Source organism: Bos indicus x Bos taurus, chromosome 5 (assembly GCF_003369695.1).
Source record: "Bos indicus x Bos taurus breed Angus x Brahman F1 hybrid chromosome 5, Bos_hybrid_MaternalHap_v2.0, whole genome shotgun sequence".
Taxonomy (NCBI): domain Eukaryota; kingdom Metazoa; phylum Chordata; class Mammalia; order Artiodactyla; family Bovidae; genus Bos; species Bos indicus x Bos taurus.
Window position 1 is genome coordinate 5730501 of NC_040080.1, and position 17738 is coordinate 5748238.

Consider the following 17738-nt stretch of genomic DNA (forward strand, 5'->3'; position numbering starts at 1 on the left):
AGCCCTTTGTCAGGCAGGACTCCCCACCCCCCACCCCTGTTCACCCCACGCCAGCCTCACTCACAGTAGGAGAATCTGTGTGTCCAGCTGGGGCCATGACTTGTTCATCTCCTCAGCTTCTCTCAGTAAAGGCATCTGCTCCTTGAAGTAGTGACGGGCCTCCCATCTTACCTGGGACCTGTCACAGTCTCCTCCCCCACTGAGATCTGTTGACAGGCATGGATGAAGGAAACATTCAGCCTCTCCCTTACCAATTATTACAAGTACAATATCAATATTTTTTGAAATGTTACCCTCCACTTTGCTAGCTCAGGGCTGCCCTTGATACTCAGAGATTCAGCCCAGTAGTGACATCATCCCTGGGCCCTTCTGCCCTTAAGGCACCTCCAGCCCCCAGGGGCTGCAGACAAGTGCCCACCCCCAGACAAGGGCATTCCCCAGGAGGGGGACCCCCTAGAAGCCCCTGTCACTGGGCCAGACTCTGCCACTTGTGCAGGCTTCGGAGGCCGCTGACCTTGCCCTTTAATTTTCCCTTCGGAACTTGCTGGGTTTATTTTGTCTCTACTTAAAAAGCTAGCAAGGAAGAAAACGACTGTAGTGTCAGAAATTTCTAAGTGAAGCAATCATGGAACACGTGAGTTGGACACCTGCTTCCAATTGCTCCAGTTGTGAGGAGCTTTAATATGAGACTTGATTGCTTAACATTCAAACAAAGCAAGAAAATATCCTTCAGAAAGAACTTTCTGGAGAATTTATGCAGAACGGATATGGACAATTTCAACCACAAAGTGCAGTCTTCCCATCCACGTGATTCGGCCGTCTTGGTTGTGTTATTTGTTCATCCATCCCATGTTTATCGAGGGTCTCCTGTGAGCTGGGCAGCACCCCAGGACTCGGTGGTGCAAAGGTGGATGAGATGAACACTCTCCTTGAGGGACTTGGGGCTGAACCGGGACAAGTACAAAAACAGGATGGGGTCCCTGGCGTCTTTTATACCTTTCAGAAAGATATAGAAGAATACAAGGATATCTGAAGTGCCCCAGGGAGGGGAGAGACCAAGCCTGCTTGAGGTGAGGAGGAAAAGTACATTTCAGTTAGATCTTGAGATGTGAGGAGGGGTTTGTCCAATGCAAGTTACCAGACTGTGGTTCAGAGCCAGGGGGCAGCACTTGCAGACCCGCAGAGGAGGGAATGCAGAGCCTACTCGGGGACTGGGCAGAGCATGCAGGCACAGAGTGGCATGCACAGTGGGCGAGGAGGCCTGAAGTTGCAGGAGGGCCGGGTGAGAAGGGGCTTGGTCAGCAGGCTGGAGAGAATCCTCTGCCATGGTGTGTCAGAGGGTGTGTTGTGCCATGCAGACATCCTTCAGCAGCTGCAGAGTAGAGGGTGGATGCAGAGGCTGGATGCAGGAAGACCAGCTTGGGCCCCAAGGCTCTGGTGTAGTCCGAGCTCTGAGACCCAACCAAGGCACTGCTTTAGAAAGTCAAGCCTTCCCATGGCTGGAGCCCAAACCTGTGCTTCGTGAAGATGTATCTTTTCATACCCTACAACTCTTCAAGGAGGCATCGCTACCTGAGTTTGCAGATGAAGGAACTGGGGTCTCGAGGTGAGTTTCTGACTGGTCCAGAAGGACCCAGGTGATGGGCAGTGGACAGAGATTGGAACTCAGGGTGCCTGTGGGTTGGGGCCACCTCCTCTGTGTGGAGAGTTGGTCTCTTTCACCCCCCAGTCTCACTGTTCTCCGCTAGCCAAACCTGGACGCCTCCCGTTTTTAGAAGCCATCCCGCCCGCTCACTTGGACCCCTCTGCGTTCTGGGCCTTCACCTTCCACCTGCATCATCAAATGCAATACTTTTGAAAACTTTGAAGGTTCATAACTTTGTTGAAGACAGGAAGACCATCTTGTTTGCTTCACAACTGCACAGCATTTTCATCTTTAGATGTGTAAATACCAGTTAGAGTGGTTAGTCCAGTGACCCGATTCGTTTACATCATCTGTTCCCTTGTTTATAGCACACGGGCCTTGTCCGTTTATCTGCTGACAACCCACATCAAGTTCCTTTTGGTGCGTGTACATCATCAAAGAGGAGAGAATGCTGTCAAGCATCCTCTTAGCAAAATTGGATGGCCAGCTTCTTGTCACAAAATATTGTATGATCCGGTCCTTCCTGATGAGTGACTGACTGACTGAAAACAGATTTCCTTGCTGTTCTTGGATGTGAATCACTCACTCATCAGGAGATTTGGCTTCTATGATCCAGTTCACCATCATCTTCTGGTTCATCTAATCATTGTGGAACATCTTACGATCTCAGTTTTCTCCCCTTTGCCATCTGGGCATGAAGTAAGAATTCTCAGTTCTCAACTGTGTTCAGTGAAAGCTAACATAACCCCAGGATGGGGTCCCTGGCGTCTTTTATACCTTTCGGAAAGATGCTGTTACACCTAGGGCAGTGCAATCGGAAAAGTGAGGGGTAACGTAACAGTGGTGATGCTTTTCAGTATATCATCCTGCTAGGAGACTCTGTTTTTATTTGTTTTCCTGTTATTATTTAGTCTCCTTTTTCTTTTTAGCATAACTGGAAACAATGAATGAAAAAGAATTGAATGTTTCCTAGAATAATGAAATAGAGCTAGTATCATTAAATCAAGCTCACTAAGACCCCATGATCTGTCCTATTCTAAGAGGGTTCAGTGGAACCATGTGGTAATTGCAAGATAAAAGGAGCTTTACTTCATAAAGAAAATAAATGCCCTTTTTGTGTTTCTTTGGAAGATCTCTAAGAAAGAATAAAAGTCATGAATGCCACTTTCTATTTTCTGGATCATACAGATTTGCTATTTCTTCTTTAAATATTTGATGGAATTCACCTATGAAATAATTCAGTCCTGGAGTTTCCTTTTCAGAAGAATTTTAGCTGTAAATCCGATTACTTTAATAGTTACGGGATCCTTTAGGGTTTCTCTTCCTTCTTGACTGAGTTTTAATAATTTGTGTCTTTTAAAATATTGGTCCATTTTGTTCAACCTGTTAAATTCATGAAAATAAAGTTGATCACAGTATTTCCTTGCTGTTCTTTCAATAGCTGTGGGGTCTTTAGTGATAGCCCTGTTTTCATTTTTTGATATTGGTAGTTGATGTCTTCTCTCCTTTTCTGTTGATCCATTTAGCTGAAGGTTTTATTAATTTTATTGATATTTTCAAAGAACAAGCTTTATGTTTCATTCCTTTTTCTCTGTTGTTTTTCCATTCAATTTCATTGATTTCTCTTCTTTAATACTTTCTCTTCCTTCTTGCTTTAAGTATGCAGTTGATCCTTGAACAACACAGGGGTCACAGGAGCTGATCCACTCCCACAGTCAAAAATCTGTGCAGAGCTTTTGACTCCCCCAAACTTAACTACTAATGGATGATTGCTGACTAGACAACTCACAAATAACATTAAGTTAATTAACACACAGATTATATATGTATTATATACTGTATTCTTACAATAAAGCAAGCTAGAGAAAAGGTAATATCGTTAAGAAAATCATGAGTGAGTGAGTGAGTCAAAGTCGCTCAGTGGTGTCCCACTCTTTATGACCCCATGGACTATACAGTCCATGGAATTCTCCAGGCCAGAATACTGGAGTGGGTATCCTTTCCCTTCTCCAGGGGATCTTCCCAACCCAGGGATCGAACCCATGAGGGAGAGAAAATGCATTTACAGTACAGTGTTGATCAACACTGTAAGTTCCTATTGTCTGTCACAGGATGAATTGTCTGTCTGTCAGTACCCATGTCTGTGTTGTCTCCCATGATGCAGAGCACTGTAGGCGGCATACATGCTGGTGTACAACTCGACACCTCAAAGATGGAAAGATAATGTGAAAAAGAAGTCCATATTTACTTAGAGGTATAACAATTCATGCACGGATAACAAAGAAGCAGCAATATGATTGCTTTAAGGGAGCTTAGTGTAACTGATACAGTTGCTACCTGGTAGCCTAGCAATGGCACCCCACTCCAGTCCTCTTGCCTGTAAAGTCTCATGGACGGAGGAGCCTGGTGGGCTGCAGTCCATGGAGTTGCTAAGAGTTGGACACAACTGAGCGACTTCACTTTTACTTTTCACTTTCATGTATTGGAGAAGGAAATGGCAACCCACTCCAGTGTTCTTGCCTGGAGAATCCCAGGGACGGGGAAGCCTGGTGGGCTGCATAGTCCTGTCTATGGGGTCGCACAGAGTCGGACACGACTGAAGCGATGCAGCAGCAACAGCAGCCTAGCCTACACAGTAGTGAATTAATCATTATAAAATCTGTATAGCATACAGTGCCTGTGTGCATACATGCTCAGTCATGTCCAATTCTTTTGCCACCCCAGAGTCTTTAGCCCACCCAGCTCCTCTGCCCATGGAATTTTCCAGGCAAGAATACTGGAGTGGGTTGCCATTTCCTCCTCCAGGGGATCTTCCCAACCTGGGGATCAAATTCATGTCTCCTGTATCTCCTGCATTGGCAGGCGTATTCTTAACCACTGAGCCACCTGCAGAGCCATGGTATACAATATTACACTCATATTCAAAATGCAGTATTGGAATCATCGTTACTCTAAAAAAAAAAAAAAACAACCCTTACCTGTGATGATAGACAATTTCTCCAATATGAGAGAGAGAGGGGGCAAGAGAGGGAGAGACATACTACATGGTAATGTAATTCTTTGAAAGTAAAGTTATAAATCAGGAAGAAAATTAAGGCATTAATTTTATATTAAATATCACCTTATGTCTATGTAAGGATAGACTAGTGTCTACAAATATTTTATGCATTTATAACATACCTTTTTCTTAAATTTTTTCAATATTTCTAGGCTGTGTGGCTCATCTGTGAGTTTTTTCAAGTTGTCACAAATCCCCCCAAAATTTTCCAATGTATTAATTGAAAAGATTGGCATATAAGTTGACTTGTGCAGTCCAAACCTGTGTGGGGTAAAGGTCAACTGTAGTTTGTCCTTCATTTTTATTTTCTTAAGCTAATAACTCAGATTTTTATTTGAATTATTTCTTAATGCTGTCAGTTTTCTCATAGGTATTGATTGAGCTGCATTTCACAAATTTGGACAAGTTGTAGTTTTTATTTTCACTCAGTTCAAAATATTTTCTAATTTCCCTTTAGAGTGTTTATTGAAACCATGGATTATTTAGAAGGATGTTTTTTCTTCAAAATATTTCCATGGTTTCCAGCTGTTTGTTATTGATTTCTAATCTAATTCTGTTAAGTTTAGATAGCATACTTTGTATGATTTTAATTATTTTAAATTTGTTAAGGTTCATTTTATAACCCTAGAAATGGTCTATCTTGGTGAATGTGCTGTGCTTAGTCACAGTCATGTCTGATTCTTTTCGACCCCTTACGACTGTAGCCCTCCAGGCTCCTCTTCCATGGGGATTCTCCAGGCAAGAATACTGGAGTGGGTTGCCATGCCCTCCTCCAGGGGATCTTCCCAACCCAGGGATGGAACCCAGGTCCCCTGCATTGCAGGCAGACTCTTTATCCCATGTGTACTTGAAAATAATGTGTATTTGGCGGTTGCTGGGTGGAGTGTTCTATAAATGTCAATTAGATCAAGCTAGTTATAAGTGTTCAGATTCTTGCTTAGTTTCTATTAGTTCTACCAGTTACCAAGAGGGGAGTGCTCATGTCTCCAATGATAATTTTGCATTTGTCTATTTCTCCTTCTGTTTTTAATCCATTTATGCTTCATGTATTTCAAAACTCTGAGAAAAATGTATGTTTATATTCACCATTTCTGCACCTCTTCTTTTATTTCTGAAGTTCCAATTTTCTCTCTGCTGCCATTTTCCTTCCCCTGAAGAATTTCCATTAGTCACTCAGTCGTGTCTGACTCTTTGTGACCCCATGGACTGCAGCCCACCAGGCTCCTCCATCCATGAGATTCTCCAGGCAAGAATACTGGAGTGGGTTGCCATTTCCTTCTCCAATTAGCAAGTCTACTGGAGACAAATCTTAGTTTTCCTTCATTGATAATATCTTTATTGTTCTTTCATTCCTAACAGTTTTTTTTCCTGAATATAAAATTATAAGTTGACAATTCTTCTGTTAAAGCACTTGAAAAATGTTGTTCCATTGTCTTTTGGCCCCTACAGTTTGTGAGGAAAAATCTACAGTCACTCAAATGGTCTTCCCTCCATGGTGGTTTCGTCACTAAGTCATGTCTGACTTTTTTGTGACCCCACGAATTGTAGCCCACCAGACTCCTCTGTCCATGGGATTTCCTAAGCAAGAGTACTGGAGTGGGTTGCCATTTCCTTCTCCAGGGGATCTTCCCGACCCAGGGATCAAACTCGAGTCTCCTGCATTGCAGGCAGATTCTTTATGGACTGAGCCACCAGGGAAGCCCTCTATAAATGTGTCATTTTTCTTAAGTTGCTTTCAGGATTTTTTCTTTGTCTTTAGTTATCAGTAGTTTTAGTGTGTGGAGTGTTCTTGCCTGGAGAATCCCAGGGATGGAGGAGCCTGGAAGACTGCGGTCTATGGGGCTGCACAGAGCCGGACACGACTGAAGTGACTCAGCAGCAGCAGCAGCAGTGCGAGGGCTTCCTGGGCGGCACTGGTGGTCAGGAACCCGCCTGCCGACGCAGGAGACGCGAGAGACGCGGGTCGATCCCTGGGTCGGGAAGGCCCCCTGGAGGAGGGCGTGGTGTGTTTGAGCATGATTTTCTTTGAGTTTATCTTTTTTGAGGTTTGCTCAACTTCCTGAATCTGTAAATTTATGTTTTTCCATCAAATTTGAGCAGGTTTCAGCTACTATTTCCCGAAATTTTAAACTTTTTTTGGTACCAGTCTTCTTCTGCTCTCCATTCAGTACTCCGGTGACCTGGATATTAGATCCTCTGCTTTTGTATCAGAGGTCTCTGTATCTTAGTCCCTGGAGAGATTCTTTTCTTCCCCTCTGTTGATCAGATTATTTCTAGTCATCTGTTTTCAAGTTCACTGACTGTCACTGCTGGCTCTGTCATCTTCATTGAGCCAGTCCAGTGACAATTTTATTTCAGTTGTTGTATTTTTCAGTTCTAAAGTTTCCACTTGGCTCTTTTGCTTTTTTTTTTTTAACTGCTATTTCTTTGCTCTGAACTTATGTCTTTCCATTTATTTTAAGAATGTGTACTCTTACCTCATGATTATAATAGCTGCTTTAAAATATGGTATTTTCAACATCTAGGTCATCTTGGAGTTGGTGCTTGTTTGTCTTTTATCTTGAAAATTGTTGGCATTTTCCTGGTCCTTCGCATACCGAGTAATTTGGGACTGTATTGTGGATCTCTTTAATGTTCTATTGTGACACTCTGTTCCTGTTAAAATCCTTAGTGGTGTGTTGGTTGATTGATTTTCAAAGCAGGCGATCAGTCCAGCTAGTTTCAGAGTGCATGTCCTGACCTGCCCTCTGTGGTTTCAACGTCAGTTTATTTTTCAGGGCCGTTGCAGCTCTATCAGGGCAGCCCATGAAGGCAGTTCCCAGGAGCCAGTCCTAACTACACTTAGTCAGCCTCTCAACGCTTTCACTGGGCTGCTGTGGGTCAGTCTCACTTGTGCACGCGTCGGAGCGTGTGCACCTGGAACTCCGTGCGTCTGAGCTTCCCTTTCTCTAGCTCTCTCCTCTCTGTGATTTCTTCCCACCCTCCCCAGCAGTCAGCAACCCGCTTTTTTGGTCTTGTGGTTGGAAAATCTTAGGTTTTGGTCTCTCTGTGCTGTTGAGTGCTTCTCGTGACTGGGTCCCCCTCCAGGACAACATAGTGAAAGAGAAAAGGAGAAGGATAATAATGTGGATTTCTCCAATCCTCCTTGAACACAGGGACCCCTTTCACCTTCCCCTCTGGTTTGAGAGAAGACTTTCAATTTGGGGTACCTCCTTGGCCAGTACCATTGCTTGGCATAGAAGTGCGGTTTTGTAACCGGGCTTGCTTCCCTTGTGTCTCAGCTGGTAAAGAATCCGCCGGCAATGAGGGAGACCTGGGTTCAATCCCCGGGTCAGGAACATCCCCTGGAGAAGGCAAAGGCTCCCCACTCCAGTATTCTGGCCTGGAGAATTCCATGGACTGGATAGTCCGTGGGATTGCAAAGAGTCAGACACAACTGAACGACTTCCACTTTCTCTTGCCTCAGATCAGGAATGGAACAGTAAGAAGTGGCAAGAAGGGGGAGGATTCCCTCATGTCCTTTGCACTTCAGGGGCTTGCCTTCCTAATTCTTTGGTCAGAAAAACAGGCTCTCTTTTGAGGCTTTTTCTGTCCACATCCAATGCACAACTTCACAATTAGAACTGTCTTTAAGCAGCCCTCAAACTGGAAATAGGAGGGAAAAAGCTATGAAACTCACCACCGCATAAGTCGGTCTTCAAGTTTTGATCCCGCCAGCCACCAGTATCCTATTACTTACTTTTGGGTGTCCTCAGAGAGTTACTTTTTGTATTCTGTCCAGAGTTGTAATCAGTGGGAGAGAGAGAGTGAAGTAGACGTGCCTGCTCCATTCTCCCTGGGACATCTCAGGACTCTGGCCCTGCCTGGAATGTTGTTCCCCAGGATTGCACAGCACCTTCTCATCACTCAGGCCTTGGGGAGCTGCTGTCTGGCTTTCTTGGCTAAAGTGGCCCCAACCCCACGCTAGTCCTTCATTCTCAGTCACATTCAGTATCTGAAGTTACCTGATTGACTTATTTTTCCAAGTGTTTGCTATACGTTCCCGCCATCAGAGCGTGAGCTCCTTGTGGACGTGGGTTCTGTGTGCCTTGCTCGTCACTGTGTTTGTAGGACCCAGGGCAGCAGATGGGAAGAGTTTGTGACTGGTGGACTGGTTGATAGGAAGGCTAGGTCTGCCTGTCAAGATCTAAAAGGGCAGGCCATAGGAGAGGAAAAGGCCATGGAAAAACCTTCCAATCTCTCCAGAGGAGACAAGGATATAAAACGGAACAGAGAAGAAATGAATGGGAAATCAGTCGGAGTCCCTGGTTTGAGCATGAGTCACTAAGAAAAATAACCAAGCCTCATAGCCCAATAAAGAAATCAGGGTGTTTTGGATGTGTGTTTAGACAGTGGGATCATTTTGGTAGTGAGTTGACTTTGCAGAGACAGAACAGGCCTCTCGGGACCTCCATCCTTTTTGGGGGAAGTCCAGGTGAGCCCGCTGGGGTCGGGTGAAGTCTAACGGTGAGGGCAGGGGACTGTGTGTCATTAGGACCTACAGTCCTTTAAGCAATAGTTGTGAAAACGCAACGTAATCCACCTAACCTTCCAAAACCTTAGTGGTAAAGTAGCATTGCAAGATCAAATGGCTTAACCCTAAAGGAAATCAACCCTGAATATTCACTGGAAGGACTGATGCTGAAGCTGAAGCTCCAATACTTTGGCCACCTGATGTGAAGAGTGGACTCGTTGGAAAAGACCCTGATGCTGGGGAGGTTTGAGGGCAGGAGGAGAAGGGGGCGGAAGTGAAGAGCGGACTCGTTGGAAAAGACCCTGACGCTGGGAAGGTTTGAAGGCAGGAGGAGAAGGGGCGGAAGAGGATGAGATGTTTAGATAGTATCACCGACTCAACGGACACGAGTTTGAACGAACTCTGGGAGATACTGGAGGACGGAGGAGCCTGGTGTGCTGCAGTCCGTGGGGTCGCAAAGGGCCAGTGACTGAACAACAAAAACAAAGTAGCAGTAGAGAACTAGACTGGCTGACCTCTGGATCCCTTTCCAGCCTTGAAATTCCATGATTCTGTGAAGTCCGGTAGGCAGTTGGAGAGAGATGGAACAGGGAAGCAGGTGAGGTTGCCGTGCCAGTGACACAGAGGCGTGGACGAACAGCAGCAGGCGGTGGCCGGGGGCAGGAACAGGGACGGCTTCTCAGACGGTAGATGAGCTTTGAGGGGGAGGAGGGAGGAGGCGCGGGGGGCAGGTGGAGAGGGAGACGCACTCGCTGGGGGCACATGTTCGCCAGGTGGTGGGTGTTCCAACGCACGCTGTGATTTAAAGAGCAATGCCGTGAAGGGGACGAGAGTGGGAGAGACGGTCAATAGTGCCACGTGTCAGTACCAGGACTCCCGGGCTTGGCGATGTAGAAGCCACAGTTCACCTGTGTACCCCACAAGCTGGCAGCTGCCAGAAGAGGAACGCAAGGGGGCCCAGCCTCACGTGGTCCTTCTCAGCAGGAGGAGGGAGAAGACTCCGCCCAGCCGCTGCCGGTCCTCTGCACCTGCCCGCTGAGCGGGGGCGAGAACTCTTGTCTGCTAGTCCACAGGGGGTCAAAGTCTATGTAATTCACCAAAGAAGCGCTGCTCTGAATAAGACCCTTTCCAAGTGACACAGAGGTCAACAGCCCAGTGTGGGCTTCTGGGGTGACGAGGGCCACCGTGGTCTCGGTGACCAGTAGGTACAGAGTGCTGTCATCAGGGAACCTGGGGGCGGTCCCAGACAGCTGAGACTAGCAGCAGAGTTTCTCAGGATTTAGAGGAGAAGCCTCGTAAAGAGCAAATGGTCACTGCTTAATTTGTTGGCTCCAGTGCCATACCCTGCTGTCTGCATTTTTTTTTTTAATTGTGTTTAGTTATATTTTTATATTTTGGTCTCAGGGGAGGGCTTCCATTGTAGCTCAGTCGGTAAAGAATCTGCCTGCAATGCAGGAGACCTGGGTTTGATTCCTGGGTCAGCAAGATCCCTGGAGAAGGAAATGGCAACCCACTCCAGTGTTCTTGCCTGGAGAATCCCATGGACAGAGGAGCCTGGAGGGTTCCCAGTCCATGGGATCACAAGAATCAGACACGACTTAGCGACTAAACCATTACTTACTATTCTTTGGCTGCACTGGGTCTTCACTGCTGTGTGCGGGCTTTCTCTAGTTGCAGCAAGCGGGCGGCTCCTCTCTAGCTGTGGTGTGCAGGCTTCTCACCGGGGTGGCTTCTCTCGTTGCGGAGCATGGGCCCCAGGCACACGGGCTTCAGTAGTTGCAGCACACGGGCTCAGTGGTTGTGGCTTGTGGGCTTAGTTGCCAGGAAGATGTGGAATCTTCTTGGACCAGGGGTTGAACCCATGACTCCCTTTATTGGCAGGCAGATTCTCAGCCACTGGGCCACCAGGGAAGTCTTCTGCTGTCTGCTCTAAATGTAGGACGGGACCGGGATGTCCCAGGAGAACTTTCCCTAGAGATGGCAGCCGCAGGCCTCACTCGCCCCAACCTTGCACTGGGCTGGACACTCCAGCGGTGCTGGCAGAACTGAGCTCGTTGAAGTGAGATACAAATTGCTGAGGTCCAGCCCCGGCTGATCCAGGGTATTCAAAGAGGAGATGGCTTCGGCGAGTTCACTGGATACAATAGCTTTATTTAAATAGTCATCAAAGATATAAAGAGTAATAGAATGAGGATAGCTCAGTAGGAAAATTCAGAAAAAAAGAGGCTGAGTAGCTTGGTTTACACGGAAAATCAACATAACCTGTGACATCAGGTTAGCTCTGACCATGGAGGCCGCAGGCACCCTCTCGAATAGCAGAAGGTGCCCCCACCTTAGGCACCTTCTCGAGTGGGTCTTAGAAGCCCAGGCAAATAAATGGTCGCAGAGGACCTCTGCGCTCCAGATGGAGACTCAGCCAGAATGTGAACAGAAAGAATGACATGGGGAGACAAAGCTTTGGTGAGCAAGGCCGACAGCTTTATTTTCAACAGGGGCTTTTATACCCTAAGTTGCACATAGAGGATAATAGGGGATGTGAAATCATACAAAGTCAGCAGTCTTTGATCCTTATCGAAACCAGGGTTTCTTTTCTGCAAACTTATCTTATACAAATGGTTTAGGTGATTTACATCATCTTCTGGCCAGAAGGCCTATTAACATTTTATGACTCTTGACAAAGGTTTGTCAACCGTAAGACTTATTTTCTCTAAGAGTAATTATTTTAAGGTTTGGCGCCATCCTCCAAAGGTGTTAGATAAAGTTGCATTCCTATAGGGCAGAGGTGCAGTGGGTTTACAACAAAGGAAAGAATTTATTGCCTTAAGGGTCTAAAGTTGCTAGCACCAAGGCCACTACTTATTTTTTCTACATACCAAGTATATTAATTAATACACATTCAAGGATACAATACAGGGGATGTGGAAACTTTGCAGCAAGCATTGGCTCATCAATGAAATCCTTTACTAGGTTTATTCTGACAGTTTCTAACTCTCTGAGAGGCTCTAAGCTATTTGAATATCTTAAGCTTCCCGTGCCTCTCGAGGCTGGGAGACTGTAAACAATCGTATGCATAGCTGTAGGAGTCCGGGTAAACTTGTCAGGTGAGTTAGAGAGCTATCTGAGGGGTTTGGATTTAAACACTCTTAATGCCCAGGAACTTTATTAACTGGAGCTGTAAATTAACTCTTTATCACAGAGCGAGATGGTGGTGGGGGACAGCCCCCAGTAAAGTCAGAGGTGAGAGCACAAAGCAGTAAAGTAGGCAGACTCTGGTTTTTGGGGGTAGATGCTCGAGAATATCCAGGGGGACTCCTGAGGCTCGATCCCGCCTTTGCGTATGTCGAGCCTCCTTCCACATGACCTTTGCCACTGATGGCGGTCCTCACGCCGGCTCCCGGCAACAAATGTTAAGCGAAAAGAAGATCCTCCACGCATAAAACCATGGTGGCCCTCTCACCTCTGTGAACTGAGCCGCCTAATGGGTCCTTTCCTCTGAGGACTGACGTTAGAGGAGCTGCCAAAGCTGTGGCTTCAGCTGGAATGAAAATGATGAGAAAGGCTCGCCTCCAGCCTGGGAGGCCCCTGAGCTGAGGGGCCAGGATTTCCGGAACTGGCTGTGTGATTTCAGCAGGCTGTTTCACCTTTCCAAAGCCCAGCGTCCCCGTTTGCAAAGTGGGGTGACGATGCCAACATTTCTGGGAAATCCATGTGGCAAGTGACCAGCAGCTGCAGCCCGACTGGAGCTCGTGGGGGTCATGGTTACCCTAGAAATCACGTCCACCCCAGCCGGCGTCATATACAGAGCCGCAGAGCGGTACGGATCACATAAACCTTTGCTGCATTTTTTTCTTTAGATTTCTTTCCTCACAAGCATCTCACCTGCTGGAACATGAATTATACTTCTCTCAAAGGGTGACCTGGGGGACTTCCCTGGTTAAGACTCCACACTTCCAGTGCAGGGGGCATGGTTTCCATTCCTGGGTCAGGAAGATTCCCTAGAGAAGTAAATGGCAACCCACTCCAGTATTCTTGCCTGGGAAATCCCAGACAGAGGAGCCTGGCGGGCTACAGTCCATGGGGCACAAAGAGTCAGACGGGATTTAGCAACTCAACGACACCAGGGGGCTAAGATCCTGAGTATTGCACGAGACGACCAAAAAATGAAAAAGTAAAGGGCAACGTGGGGCTTTTTTGCTGTCCTCTTCCTGGTTTTCCGGGCTCCTTTGGGGAGAAATTCCTGTGAAGGTCCCTGTGGGGCTTGCTCACTCACCCTCAGGCAAGACACCCCGCTCACCCACATGCCCATGAGTGAACAAGGATCCAAGCAGGGCAGCCTCAGAGATAGAAGTGGCAAAAGGTTTTATAGGATCTGCTCCCCAAATTTGTTGTAGTGAGTGGAAGAGTCCAGGGCATCCCAAATGCCTTCAGCCACAGTCTTCACTGCACTTCGTGTGCCTAACCACAGTCTTTTTTGAAAGTGTCTTCGGCGCCCACCTTTCTGTGAGTAAATAGAATTTTGATCATTTTGTATTCCACAGACTCAACCTTTGAGCATGAGCTGAGACCAAATCTGTAGGTCATGTTCCCCTAGGGTTCTCAGACTGTTTGCTTTGGTCCGAGTTATCACACCCACTTGTACATTCAGAAATAAAAGTTTTTGGTTTTTCATCCAAAGACAGTGTTGTGCTGTGTTTTCTTATCCCTCTGGGAATAAACGAACCCTTTTTGTTTTGTGAACCACTGGAAAATTTGAACAGCATTTATCTGGAAATAAGCAAGGACTCCTAACTAAATTTAAGATTTCCCTAACTAGGGAAGTAAGACTGTATTTTAAGAATTAAGTTAGACCAGATGTGAAATAGCAGACTTTTATAGTACCTTTGTCACGAATGGGAGTAGGGGAATCCCTTGGGAGATTAATGAGTCTTTTAAATTGAAACAGAATTATTTATAATTTTTTTTTCTCTTAAGACCAAAACAGAAGGTTGCAGATTCAGAACTAGCTTGTGAACAGGCGCATCAGTACCTTGTCACCAAAGCAAAAACCAGATGGTCAGACTTGTCGAAGGTGAGAAAGCGATTGTTTCCTTAAAAGGGAAGGGCAGCTATTTCAGTGTTCCAAGGTCATTGGGATGATGGAGCTGTTTTGATCCAGTCACTGAGATGGGAAAGCAACTTTTTATACCAATATAGTGCCTCCTTTGATTCTTAAAATACTTTTTCAAAATAAATTCTCACATTCAAGGTCAATTTTGTCTTTAGGGAAAAAAAAAGTGATTTTAGGAATTACATGGACTGAAATTCCTGGCTTTATCTCAGGTTTGATATGAATTAAAAATTTTAATGAAGCAATGTAAGATGCTATCATATTTCTTTTTACACAGTTATAAAGTGTTAGTCACTCAGTTTTGTCTGACTCTTTATGACCCCATAGAGTGTAGCCCGCCAGGCTCCTCTGTCCATGGAATTCTCCAGGCAAGAATACTGGAGTGGGTAACCATTCTCTTCTCCAGGAGATCTTCCCAACCCAGGGATCATACCTGAGTCTCTTACCTCTCTCCTGCATTGGCAGGTGGGTTCTTTACCACTAGCGCCACCTGGGGAGCCGCATAAAGTCATGGGGCTCCCCATTCCTGCCAGGCACCACTGGGGGCGCATCCCACTGGATCCTCAGAAACACAGAGGCGTTGTCCCCTCTGGGGACAGCTTAGTATGCTCATGTCTATTGAAGTATTTTTGGAAAATAAGGTCATTGGTTTCTTCAGCAAATATTATTATGAGCTGACTATGCTCTGTTAGTGAAGTCGCTCAGTTGTGTCCGACTCTTTGCAACCCCAGTGGTCTGTAGCACCCCCAGGCTCCTCTGTCCACGGGATTTTCCAGGCAAGAGTACTGGAATGGGTTGCCATTTCCTTCTACAGGGGATCTTCCCAACCCAGATATCGAACCCAGGTCTCCCACATTGTAGACAGACACTTTACCATCTGAGCCACCAGGAAAGTCCTGGTTGCAAGGTACTAAAGATACAATGACCAAAAATAAGATAAAATAAAGACATGTCTGTGCCCCCAGAGACTTGTGGCGTAAATACCAACAAGAACTCTAAAGAATGGTACGGATCACAATGGCAATGATGCGCATACAATGGGGTGCCCAAGAAGAGGTCACCAGTAGAAAGATGAGCAGGTGTTGGACAGGCGTGCAGGGGAGGTGAGAATGCCAAGCCTGAAGCTGAACCAAGGCAGGGGGTTTGCGGGGCTGACCGGCACGGTGGGGACTGCACGGATGGGGCAGGCCTCGGGGCAGACCGGGAGGTTTTCAGTGTGAGGCAGTGGATGGATCACAACCAGCTGCACACGCTGTCGCTTTTTAAAAAAACTGTGGCAGAGGCTTCCCTGGCGGCTCAGTGGTAAGGAACGTGCCTGCCGACGCAGCAGACATGGGTTTCATCCCCGATCCAGGAGGGTCCCACCTGCCATGAGGCAGCTAAGCCCTTGAGCCACAGCTACTGAGCCTGTGCTCGAGAGCCGGGGAACTGCAGCTAGGAGTGCACATTCCACAACTGCTCCAGGCCCTCGTGCCCTGGAGCCCTCACACGGCAACTGTACTGCAGCCCCTGCACTCAGCAGCTAGAGAAAAGCCTGCGCAGCGACAGAGAGCCGTCACAAAATAAATACACATATGAATAATATTTATATATTTTGGGATTTCAGTGGTGTGTGGCAGGAGTAAATAAATGAATAAAGTTATTTTCTTTTAATTGTGGTAAAATAGACATAACATAGTTCTTCTTACTACAGGGCCCCAGGAAGTGCTGGCCCGCTGGAGTGGCCTTCTGGAGGGGGTGGTTGTGGGCCTGGAGCCAGTGTCAGCCTGCTAGTAGGCAGGTCTACTTCCCCACAGCTGGGAACTTAGGTTCCCTGACCAGGGATCGAACCCCGGGCCCCTGCAGTGGAAGCGCCGAATCCTAACCACTGGACTACCAGGGAAGTCCAGTAATGCATCTCAGTTAGCCAGTGGGCAGCTCCCTCTTCCTTGTTCTCTTATTAGAGTTTTTTAATCAGTTTGTCAAATTCTACAAAGGAAAAAAAAAAAAACTATTGGGATGTTTGGCAAGAAATGACATCTTTACTACATGGGGCCTTCCAATTAATGAACACAGTGTAGTTCCATTTATTTTGATCTTTTAAAATGTTTTTCAAAACAGTTTTAGACTTTCCTATGTAAAAACCATACAATCATTTATGAGATTTGTTCCTCAGACTTTCTATTTTTGGTGCTGTTGTAAATGAAATTTTTTTAAAGTTCATTTTCCATGCCTGATATATTAAAATGTGAATGATTTTGCCTATTGATTTAGAATCCTGGGGCTTCCCTGGTGGCTCAGATGGTAAAGAATCCACCTGCAATGTGGGAGACCTGGGTTCGATCCCTGGGTTGGGAAGATCCCCTGAAGAAGGGAATAGCTACCCATTCCAGTGTTCTGGCCTGGAAAACTCCATGGACAGAGGAGCCTGGCGGGCTGCAGTCAGTTGGGTTGCAGAGAGTCAGACACGACTGAGCAACTTTCACTTTCACTTTTCATAGAATCCAGATTTATTGCCACTTCCTCTTATTATAACACTTTATCTGTGACTTCTTCGTATACCCTGTATACAGCCATGTCATTTGTGAATAATGACGATTACATTTCTTCCTGCCCTGTTGTTATGCCTTTTACCAGTTTTAACTTGCTTAACTACACTGACTCGCACCTCCAGTACAAGGCTAAATACAGAGCAATAGAGATATTCTTGTCTGATTCTTAGTCGTCCAGAAAACATTTCATGGTTTTGCCATGAAGTATGATGCTTGCAAAGGACTTGGGAAATGAACCCATCGTGTCTTCCGCACAGCATGTTGGAAGGAGGAGGAATGAACTATTGTTTAGAAACAGTTTAAGACAGTGTTCAACACCCTGTGTTACCTGCTCTCCTAGTCTGTGGCCCTTTAAATGCCTGATATCCCCAGAGACCTTTTGCACCCCTTGGGGATGTTAAAATGGTACCATTTCGCCTCATCGTAGCAACTAGGGAGTCTCGTGTCCCTGGTTTCCCCTCTGACGCTGGGGGCCAAGTTCTCTGAAAAGTGGAGACGGTAACCTCGAGCAGTGGGGCCACACCTCACCTCCCGGGCTCTGGTTGGCCCTTATTGCTAACAGTGTTTGAACCCAAATTGTTGCTCAGGAAAAAAAAAACCCCAGCCACACGCTCAAGACCACTCATTGCCCGGAAACAAGCTTGTTCTAGGATGTAACACTGGACGTTTTGCTCCGTTGTCTTACTGAGCAGAGTGAGGACTTTATTTGGAATGTATACGAAGGAGGAATTAGGGACTTCCCTGGTTGTCCAGGGGTTAAGATTCACCTTCCAACGCAGGGGGCATGGGTTCCATTCCTGGTGAGGAGGCTAAGATTCCACCTGCCTTGTGGCCAAAAAACCAAAACATAAAACAGAAGCAATATTGTAACAAATTCAATAAAA

At 46.3% G+C, this 17738-nt stretch overlaps 1 protein-coding gene across 3 annotated transcripts in view; it reads left to right on the forward strand.

The window, feature by feature from the left end:
* The window catches only part of EFCAB6 (EF-hand calcium binding domain 6), a 252818-nt gene that overhangs the window by 168648 nt on the left and 66432 nt on the right, over positions 1-17738 (forward strand). For all 3 annotated transcript variants that reach the window (XM_027540564.1, XM_027540563.1, XM_027540565.1), the window contains one exon: positions 14188-14284. In XM_027540564.1, the coding sequence (XP_027396365.1) occupies positions 14188-14284 (97 nt within the window). The remainder of the gene's footprint in view (positions 1-14187; positions 14285-17738) is intronic.